Source organism: Poecilia latipinna, unplaced genomic scaffold (genome assembly GCF_001443285.1).
Source record: "Poecilia latipinna isolate Pla-1442-1.1 unplaced genomic scaffold, P_latipinna-1.0 Scaffold1837, whole genome shotgun sequence".
NCBI lineage: Eukaryota > Metazoa > Chordata > Actinopteri > Cyprinodontiformes > Poeciliidae > Poecilia > Poecilia latipinna.
In genome coordinates, this window is record NW_015114453.1 from 106,391 (window position 1) to 117,574 (window position 11,184).

Consider the following 11,184-nt stretch of genomic DNA (forward strand, 5'->3'; position numbering starts at 1 on the left):
AAAAAGGCAAGAGTGTTGATTTATAACCCAGTTTTTCTCCAGGAGGGGTGAGTAGACTGTGTGAGATTATCAACCATTTAGCATAATTAGCTTAGTTACAGACTACTGTTAGCCTCCATTTCACTAGCATTTAATGAATTAAGGAAAAAAAATTAGCAACATATTCATATATTTAACTTGTTCCCTGTGCCTTTTACTACTTAACAACAGATGAGTCAACCATTCTTTTTATTCACTCATAAAGACCTGCTTAATTCTTGTCTTCATCCCAATATTTCATAACATTGGAGAAAATATAATGCTTGATGCTTGTTTTTGCAGTTTTATGTTTGCATCATTTAAAATATCTTGCCTTACCTTGCCCTGTCCTGCCTTGTTCTGTCTTTTCTTGTCTATTCAGTAAACATAAAAACCAGCAGTCAATCTGGGTGGAGTGATGAACTCTTACCTGAACCTTCAGAGTCACATAAAGACAGTTACAAAGTCGACCTATCATCTGAAGAACATCTGCAGGATCATAGGACTAATGTCTCAGCGAGATCTAAACTCATCCATGTGTTTATCTTCAGTTGCATTAATTACTGCAACAGCGTTTTCACAGGTCTGCCTAAAAAAAATCAATTCTCCAGCTGCAGCTGATCCACACTGCTGCTCGAGTTCTCACTAAAACCAGGAAGATCACATCACTCCCTACAGCTCAGAGAATAGACTTTAAAATACTGTTCATTTATAAATCACTGAACGGTTTATCATCACAATACATTAAAAATCTGCTGCTGTTGTATCAACCTTCCAGAAGTCTTAGGTCTTTTGGTTCTGGTCTGCTCTGCATCCCCAGAACCAAACATTGAGAAGCAGCATTCAGCCTCTATGCACCACAAATCTGGAACAAACTTTTGGAAAACTGGAAAACTGCCAACACATTGAGTTCCTTTAAATCTAGACTAAAAATCTACCTGTGTAGACTTGCTTTTGAAACACAGTCATGAAACAATCAATAATCTGATTTGTAATGATGACAAAATCTAATATTGTTGACTCTGTGTTCTATGACTGTATTTTTGTGTTTTTATGATCTAAAGCACTTTGAAATACCTTGAACTGAAAGGTGCTATACAAATAAAATGTGATTTGAAATTTGGTAGTCAATCTGTGCTTAATTTAATGTGAGTATAAATGCAGTTCTGTGAAGATCTTAAAATTGCAAACCCCTCAAATGAACCAACATGTTGCAAAAGTTCTGCAAAATTAAGAGGCCTAAAGTTATCTGCATCAACTCTACCTGCTGTAGGAGACTGGGGCCTTTGATTTCAATATTCACTCTGTAACTCGTAACAAAAACGATCTGTGAACTGAAAGAAAGTATCGTACCTCTCCATAGTGCCTCTCCTCAGATGGGTAGCTGATATAAGGAGAGTAGGAAAGCATGTCAGGCCTGTCGATGTTATAGATAGCCTTTGTCTTTGGAAGTGCTGCCAGGTCCTTATAGTCCAGCATCTCCTCTCCTAGTTTGGCCTAGCAACCAGAAAACAAGGAGAATGTTAGGTATTTTGTAGTATTATCAACTATTTGTTATACTTTTATAACAAATAGGGTTAGGGGTTAGGGTAACCCCCTATTTGTTTTAGTCATATCTTTTAAGAAATGTTTCTGTATTGTTAATCACTCTGATTTCCTTTCTCAGAGGGCCTCTCTGAAGAAGAGCAGAGACAGCAGCTCTTCACAGAACGCCCTGCTTTAAGCTGTAAAGATAGCTATAAAACCATCGCCGTGAAGATTCACAACTTGTCCTGTTTGATCCTGGGTCAGGAACTAGATAAGCTAGTGTGAGATAGATTGTGTTGTTAGTTAGTGATAATCTTGGCGCTGTGACTGTGTGATGAAGTGTCTTTCCCCCTCCCTTTAGAGTTACAGCGCTCTCTGTGATTAGGGATCCTAAAGACAATAAAAAGAGAGGGGCAGGCAAATGTGCTTTCAGAGCGGTAGGAGATTTGTAATTGAAAGCACATCTCTGTCTGTTCTCCTCGCGAGTATTCAGAATCTAACTTTCTCTTGTCTTTCCTGTGTTATTTGCTGTGTTTAATAGGTGTCAACTCTGACAGAGAATGTCTTTAACCAGTTCTTTGTTCAAACAACACAAAGATAACTTTTTAGAACATATTAAAGCTACAGCACAGTGAGCGGTCTTACATAGATGACTCTGCTGGGCGAGCCAGAGGCACTGGATGCAGGAACTGAAGTGATGCTCTCAGAGGAAGTCCGGGTTACCTGAAACACACACACTCGCTGTTTAAACCCACTGCAGGCTGAACAGCTAAGAAAAATAGCACATTCAGACACTCAGTGGAATCACTGTCAACAATGGCTTAATTAAGGGTTTGAAAGCGCAACGTCATCTGGACATCAGTTCAGTTTTAGTTTCAGTGTTTTAGTGTACTGCTTCCTGAGGGATACATTAGCAAAAAGGGAAACACACAAGTAGAGCTCGATTGTCTTCTTCTGCTGGGTATACCACTAGGAGGCGCCTGCGGACCACAGTCTGAGAAAGAATGGTGTAGGTAGACACACCCTTGGAACGGAACAGTCCAGTCTATTCTGCTTTTCCATCAGGCTGTCAATTTTCAAAAGCACAGTGCACATGGACCTCACACCAGTGTAAAAAACTCATGGGGTCTAAACGACACTGTCTCTTAAGACCACTGGAGGGTTAAAACTATTTCTTTGAAAAATAACTGCAATGTTTAATAATTTTTAAAGTTAAGAATCAAACTTTCATCTTAAATCTGCAGCTGTTGCTAGGTCAAAAGTTTAAAAAGAGTGAGGCTAATTTCCGTTTTCATTTATCATTTTGGTCCAAACTATGAAAATCCTGACAGTGAACCTCTGAGTCCATGAGACCCACTAATTGAAACACATGTTCTGTCTGAGCTTCCACACAAAAAATAGGAAAATCAGGAGTTATAACACTGTTTTCTAATAAAGTTGCCAAGCTCCAGCTCACTGATAACTTGTTGGTAGGTCACCATCTTTCTTGCAGCAACGCAGAGTGTGATGCTCTGCGTTGCATCACACCGCAGAGCATCACTGCTCTGCGGTGTGATGCAATTGGGAGACGTTGTAGCCTGAAGACACCGCCCCTCCTCATCATCATAAAGAAGCAGAAATGAATAAGGAAAATGGGAAAATGATAAATTAATAAGGAACCAGACCAAGCGCAGCCCGAAGACCCTTTATGGTGATCAATAACAATGGATCTCGTGTTCCTTCGCCCGGACGCGGGTCACGGGACCCCACTCTGGAGCCAGGCCTAGAGGTGGGGCAAGATGGAGAGCGCCTGGTGGCTGGGCTTTTACCCATGGAGCCAGGCCGGGCTCAGCCCAAAGAGGAAACATAGGTCTCCCTTCCAATGGGCTCACCACCTGTGGGAAGGGCCAAAGGGGTCAGGTGCAGTGTGGGGTGGGTGGTGGCCGACGGAGGGGGGCCTGGCGGTCCAATCCTTGGCTGCAGAAGCTGGATCTTGGGACGTGGAATGTCACCTCTCTGGTGGGGAAGGAGCCAGAGCTAGTGTGCGCGGCTGAGAGGTTCCGGCTAGAAATAGTCGGTCTCACCTCGACACATGGCTCTGGTTCTGGAACCAGTCTCCTTGAGAGGGGCTGGATACACTTCCACTCTGGAGTTGCCCAAGGTGAGAGGCGCCGGGCAGGAGTGGGCATCAGGCGCCGAGATGGGGATGTTGCCCCCCATCTCGGCGCCTGTAAGTTGGAGTTTACCCTGGTGTACGAGAGGGAGGCCTCCCTCCGCCTACGGGTGGGGGGATGGGTTCTGACTGTTGTTTGTGCTTATGGGCCAAACAGTTCAGATTATCCACCCTTCATGGAGTCCTTGGAGGGGGTACTGGAGAGTGCTCCCTTATTCTACTCGGGGACTTCATAGCTCATGTGGGCAATGACAGTGAGACCTGGAGGGGCGTGGTTGGGAGGAACAGCTCCCCGATCTGAACTCGAGTGGTGTTCTGTTGTTGAACTTCTGTTGCTCATCACGGATTGTCCATAACGAACACCATGTTCAAGCATAAGGGTGTCCATATGTGCACTTGGCACCAGGACACCCAAGGCTGCAGTTCGATGATCGACTTTGTCATCGTTTCATTGGATCTGCAGCCGTATGTCTTGGACACTAGGGTGAAGAGAGATGCGGAGCTGTCCACTGACCACTACCTGGTGGTGAGTTGGCTCCGGTGGTGGGGGAGGAAGCTGGTCAGACCTGGCAGGCCCAAACGTGTTGTGAGGGTCTGCTGGGAACGTCTGGCAGAGTCTCCTGTGAAATGGAGCTTTAACTCCCTTCTCCGGTAGGACTTTGAACACCTCCCGGGGGAGTTGGAGGACATTGAGTCTGAGTGGACCATGTCCCATGCCTTCATTGTCGAGGCGGCTTATCGGAGCTGTGTGACCACAAGGTTGTTGGTGCCTGTTTCGGCGGCAACCCTCAAAGCCGTTGGTGGACACCTTTGATGAGGGATGTTGTCAGGCTGAAGAAGGAGTCCTAACACATTTTGGCCTGTGGCCTGGTCCCACAGACCAAAAAGTCCTGTGGAACTCCAGAAGCAGCTGATGGGTACCGACGGTCAAAGCGGCATGTGGCTCGGGTGGTTGCTGAGGCAAAAACTCGGAGAGTTTGGAGAGGCCATGTTGAAAGACTTCCGCACGGCTTCGAGGCAATTCTGGTCCACCATCCAGCGTCTCAGGAGGGGGAAGCAATGCAGCACCAACGTTGCTTATAGTGGGGATGGTGTGCTGCTGAGCTCAACTCAGGATGTTGTGGGTCGGTGGGCAGAGTACTTCGAAGACCTCTTCAATCCCACCTACATGCCTTCCATTGAGGCAGCGGAGCCTGGGGACTCTGGGTCGAGCTGTTCAATCTCTGGAGACGAGGTCACTGAGGTGGTTAAAAAGTTCCTCGGTGGCAGGTCATCCTGGGTTACTTAAGGCTCTGGATGTTGCAGGGTTGTGTTGGTTGACGCGACTCTGCAATATTGCATGGACATCGGGGGCAGTTTTCCTGGATTGGCAGACTGGGGTGGTGGTCCCCCTGTTCAAAAAGGGGGACCAGAGGGTGTGCTCCAATTATAGGGGGGTCACACTCTTAAGCCTCCCTGGTAAGGTCTATTCAGGGGTCCTGGAGAGGAGGGTGAGTCGGTTAGTCCAATCTCGGATTCAGGAAGAGCAGTGTGGTTTTCGTCCTGGTCATGGAACACTGGACCAGCTCTACACTCAGCAGGGTCCTGGAGGGTGCATGGGAGTTCGCCCAACCAGACTACATGTGTTTTGTGGACTTGGAGAAGGTGTTCAACCGTGTCCCTCAGGGAGCCTTGTGGGGGGGGTTCTCTGGGAGTATGGGGTACTGGGCCCTTTGATACGGGGTGTCAGGTTCCTGTATGACTGGTGTCAGACTCTGGTTCACATTGCTGGCAGTAAGTCGGGCTTGTTTCCGGTGAGAGTTGGACTCAGCCAAGGCTGCCCTTTGTCATCGATTCTGTTCATTACTTTCATGGACAGAATTTCTTGGCGCAGCCAAGAGTCGCGTCAAACAGCAGTCTGTCTACTGTTTGAATTGACCAGTGAAATGGTCAGTTCAAACAGCACTGACTGAAATAATCAGTGGCCGTGCACAGACATCATTTTCACTCTGCTCACATCTGCGAGCTGTTGACTGAAGCAGGAATCACTGGAAGTTGGACACTAATAGTTAATGGCAGAAAGGTCAACCAAGCAGTTTCAAACAGTTAGAACCAACCCATGCAGCTAATGACTGTGGCATACTGTGGCAGGAGGGAGGAAGTGGGTCGTTTGGAGATGGGCTTGCAAGGACAAGCGCACCCACCTGTTTATTAGGGGCTTCATTGAGCTGTATCCGGACCTGCTTCTGAGAAGGAGAGGTCATAAGGAATATAGAAAAGAGATGGATCACAGGGTGGACTACTAAAGTCACATGGTTTTGCTGATAATATGACACTATTTCAACAGCAATTGGATATTTCTACAAAATAAAACAAATATGGAACAATTTTGCACATCAGTTGTGATTGCTTTCCCCAAAATTAACTGAATAAATAATTTATTTAATTAACACTTATAACTTGAGGGATTTTCTAGAGAGTTATACAAGGGAGGACCATTGTCCCTACATGTCTCAGGAAATTTTATGTTTTTGATTGTTGATTCAATGTTGCATGACTCTGTGTTTTTGTGTTTAATGATGTAAAGCACTTTGAAATGCCTTGCTGCTGAAATGTGCTATACAAATAAAATTTGATTGATTGATTGATAAGATCAACTGATTACACGTCAACAGTTTTGTGCCAATATTTGTTTGCATTTTACTGGAGAAATCCCATTCTGATTATGTGTTTCTCAGCTCAGAGTCCCAGTCAATGCCTTTTTAAAGGATATTTATCAGAGTCACTGACCAAATCAACTACTCATGCCTTTAGACGATAAACACTTACAGTTTGTAATTTTTACCCTCAGTAAGTTGTGCTAAGACTATGATGGAGTATTAGGGTCATTGTAGATGAAAGAAACAAAATGGCCACCAAGGAGTCAAAAAACTCAGACCTTTGAAAATAATTTGCAACAAAAATCTTCTAAGATTGAGGTGGTAGAATCAGGGGATATGCTTCTGGATATATTTCAAATTGCAAGATGTAGATCTGGGCTAATTTTTTTCACCAGAACATCTCCTGAGTGCAGATCTGATACAATCACGTTGCAGCTTCTTCCTCTCTGTCTCGGGTATGTATTCTGGATCCCATTCCACGGCAAGTCTGCACCTGAGAGGTGTTGTTATGATATCAGAAAATACCGAGTCTTCAACTTACACGTTAGATCCAGATGAACATCTCCTAAATTTATTACAACCTTACAAGACTTTTGTTACTTTTTTGCTGCAAATGTGACTTTCCACTGTCAAAAAATGTCTGTTTTAAATTTATGCTTTTTTTTTTTTTTTTTACAATTTCTTAAACTTGTGAGGAAAATAAGTATTTGAACACCCTGTGACTTTCCAAGTTCTCCCACTTAGAAATCATGGAGGGGTCTGAAATGTTCATTTTAGGTGCATGTCCACTGTGAGAAACATACTGTAATCTAAAAAAAAATCTGACACAATTCACGAAGTTTATCCAACTCAATATATTATCATTTAACTCAATTCAATAAGCTCACCCAACTCAATGTAAGTGTTTTTAACTGAATTCATTAAGTGTGTTTAAAATGAGAAATTTAAGTCAGTCTTACTCAGCAAAGGTCATCAGGTTGGAATTGAACCTGTGACGGCCGCGTCGAGGGCTAAGGTCTCCTTATGGGGGTTGTCCTCTACCCTTACCACCATAGCAGGTACAGGATCTGTCCCTGGTGAAGCTTCTGTCATGACATCAGACGTAGGATATGAACACAGCATTGAACTTAATTATTTCAAATACACTTTTGGAAGTGCACACTAAGAAGTGTACTCTAAAAATACACTTTTTAGAGAATACTCTTAAAAAGTACTCTAACAGTGTATTTTTAGAGAATACTATAAAAGGTGTATATGAAACAATTAAGTTCAATGCCGAGTTCATACCCGATGTCTAATGTCATGACACAAGCTTCAGCAAACAGATCCTGTACCTGCTATGGTGGTAAGGGTAGAGGACAACCCCCATAAGGAGACCTTAGCCCTTGACGCGGCCGTCACAGGTTCAATTCCAACCTGATGACCTTTGCTGCATGTCTTCCCTCTCTGTCATTACCCACTTTCCTGTCTAACTACTCTTAAATAAAGGCCTCCTGAGCCAAAAAACCCTGGTAAAAAAGAGATAATTTATTAGTTTCCTTCTTTATTTTTAGTAAATTAAATGATTTTGAGTAACACTGATTTAAATTTGGCATTTTAAACACACCTAATGAATTCAGTTTTAAAATCTTAATTAAATGAGTTAGATTATAATATATTGAGTTGGATAAACTGATTCAGCTGGCATTGAGTAAATTGTTTTGAGTAAAGTCAAAGTAAAATGTAAAGATTTGTAACTTCTGAAGCTAACTGAACACAAAACAGTAAGTTGTCATCACTAAATCAAACTAATTAAATGAGATTAATGTAAATAAGTCCATAAAATGAACAGCAGCTCAAATAGACTTTTAGAGTGTATGTTGCCAGTTTGTGTTATTTCCTTGTATCTACAATGGCTTCAGAATGCTATTGCAGTGTGCAGCTATGTTTTGAAGGGTCTATTCTGCTAATATCACAGTCAAATTTAAATGTATGTCATTTTTTTGGTGTAAAGTGCCTTGAAAAATCTTTTCTTGTCAACTGATGGTTTAAAATATGAAATGAACTACAGGTAGTTGCTACCTAATAACTTCAAAGAAAAGAGCAGACATTTCCATTTGATTTCCAATGTCTGAGGGTAAAACGTAGAGATGTTCAGCAGATATTTTTATGCCATTTAAAACAGCCTAGTTTTGCTACTACATGTAATAGAAATACACTAAAGGGAATCCAACATTACTTTCTTAAACCTTAGTTTATACCTGTGATTCTACAACTAGAAATTGTTTTTTTCTGAGCGTTTATGCTCCATCTCCTTCAGCTGCAGGTGTCTTTAACCCACCTTGCTTTTCTCCTCCTGCTTGGCAGCTTGTCTGCATGGGGGATGCCAGATAGATGATCCTGAAGACAAAAGTAGATAAACCCAGCAACTGTTACACATTTCATTTAGTCTAAAATGTTTTCAGAGTTTGATTCTGATTCAAACAACAGCTCACTCATTTATGGACAATATTTCTTTGTTGAATTTATGTGTTGCAAATGACACCCTCCCTAATACTGTTCTTTTGTTCAAACGTGCTACATGATAAAGTGGGTATTTATTACTTTATCATGTACTTTATCATGTATTACTTTATTATTATTTCTTCAGGTTGTGTTATCTTCCATTTTACCTCCCAGTCTGAAGAAATACAAAAAGCAGTTTTCAAATGACAATTTAATTCACTAAAGGATAAAAACCACATAAACCAATGTGACCCTATGCAAAACTATTAATACTCCCTTGCTAACCAGATATTAAGTGCAGAATCATTAACCTCATCCGCACTGATTACTGTCTGACTTGAAGAGTCAAAAAGTCACTAAAGTGGAACTTGTCTGAACCTGGTGACATGGATTTAATGATCTCAAAAAGCAACATATCATGCCATGATATAAAGAAGTCCAAGAACAAATGAGAAACTACATAAATTCCTAACACCCATCAGTCTGGAAAGGGTTATGAAACCATCAAGGCTTTGGGACTCCAGAGAACCACAATGAGAATCGTTATTCACATATAAGAGTGAAGAACTTCCCATAAGTGGCTGCCCAAACAGAATTAGTCCAAAGGGCATCAACAATTCAATATTTCTACCTCCTGTAGACATAGAAAATTTTGAATCCAGAAGGGGGGAATACGTGGAAAATCAGCAGTGACTTAGTTGTTTAGATAAATATAACCAGCTGGGTCAGACTAGACAGAACTTCAGCAGCTATGCCAGCAGGCACTTCAGAGAAGATGACTCCCCATGTCTATATTGTTGTGAGGTTTTAAGGTTCTTCTTCTTTTTTTTTTTTGTTATGTTGGTGGTGTGGACCCCCGGAAGAATAATCTCTACAATGGCAGATTCCTTGGAATCGCTGACAACTGTGTTTTACTGTTTGTGGATAGAAGAAGGAAATAAAATGATAAAAACGGATCCAAAAATATGAGTCCAGCATGTGACAGCCGCCCCTCACCTTGTAGATACATTTCTTCTCCTTCTCCAAACATCTGCTCACAGCGAGCGCATCGGGCACATGTGGGGTGGTAATGCTTCTCTCCAGCCTGTTGACCAAAGAAATGATGTTAGACTGGTGCTGAAGGATATTCAGAGGAATCACAAATGGAATGCTACTGTACTCATTAACTTGTACAGCACTCTTATTTTCTAAATTCCAATTTATAGATATCAAGGTATTATCTTTGACTGCCAAGGTGAGGTGCACCGTGCTATTTGAAATAGATTTCTTTCAGTTACCAAAGCAAACTCATGGAAACAAGACTAGAGAGATGTGTTTTATCAGTCACAAGGTGGAGCTATTGTAAAACAAAGACAGCAGTGTACCAGTGTAATAGCAGAAGCAAGAATGTAAAAACTTCCTTTGGCTACATGAATGCAACTAAATGTTCAAACTTTCCAGCAAGGTCCTTCGTAGATCATCTCAACGGCCTTTCTGTGACCCTCCATTTCTCATGACTCGTATGTTTAACGCAGGGTTGTCATGTGCTGGCTTCACATCTAGAAACTAATGGGAATAATATTGTGTCAGGGGTCTGAGGAGAATTGCTATGGATATGACAGATTTGTCAGTTATATTCAGACTTGGAGATATATTTTTTAACCTCTCAGTGCTCCACTGGGTTCTATGTTATGTTATGTTATGTTGTGTGTCCATCCGTGCGTACATATGTACTCTGACTGTTAGGTGTTCTGGAGGTAAAAGTATAAACTGCTGTGTCCAGGATGTGTGGGGTCTGAAGAGATGTTAGTGGCCCTTTTCCTGACTAATGCAAATCATGACAGTAGAGAAGATCAGCCTTGATGATCATGATATAATGAGACCTGATATTTTGTTGCTGCTTGGATCTGTCCTGTTTTGTGGATGAGCCAAACCACTACAGTGATGGATGAACATTGTACAGACTGAATTATGGCTTTATAAATTGCTGCAAGTGTTATATCCCTTAAAGTGTGGGGATATGCTTGTTGAATTTCTGTATGCAAGCTCCTTTTAGTAACAATTCCAATAGTTCTTGTGAAAATGAAGCCTGGAACATCCTTCAACAAGTAGAGAGTCTTTGAGGCTTTTCATTTCACAAGGTTTGGTCATTTAAATGCAAAACAAGTAAAGGCAAAGAAGAACACATCTTTCTTAAAAAACAACAAAAAACTTCACTGTTGTAGGTTATAGATTATAGTGTTTGGTTTAGTTTTGTGATAAAGTAAACCAACCGCTCATTTATGGAAAACTTTGTCATTTCCATCATCAGGTTGATGCAGTCAGAGCACAGGTCTTTGAACTCACTGGATATTGTGCTCAGATCCCCATTCAATGCTTCAAATA

The 11,184-nt window shown here is 41.9% G+C and overlaps 1 protein-coding gene across 8 annotated transcripts in view; it reads right to left on the reverse strand.

The window, feature by feature from the left end:
- Window positions 1-10,120, reverse strand: part of LOC106934633 (actin-binding LIM protein 2-like) — a 68,617-nt gene extending 58,497 nt beyond the window's left edge. Inside the window, exons 1-5 of one of the 8 annotated variants that reach the window (XM_015014655.1) lie at window positions 9,817-10,120; window positions 8,657-8,715; window positions 5,881-5,922; window positions 2,191-2,268; window positions 1,372-1,515 (exon numbers count right to left, since the gene is read on the reverse strand). In XM_015014655.1, coding sequence (XP_014870141.1) covers window positions 1,372-1,515; window positions 2,191-2,268; window positions 5,881-5,922; window positions 8,657-8,715; window positions 9,817-9,850 — 357 coding nt within the window. In that variant the 5' untranslated portion in view covers window positions 9,851-10,120. The remainder of the gene's footprint in view (window positions 1-1,371; window positions 1,516-2,190; window positions 2,269-5,880; window positions 5,923-8,656; window positions 8,716-9,816) is intronic. The other 7 variants (XM_015014653.1, XM_015014657.1, XM_015014656.1 and 4 more) reach the window with 7 other exon arrangements.
- Window positions 10,121-11,184: the final 1,064 nt, after the last annotated feature.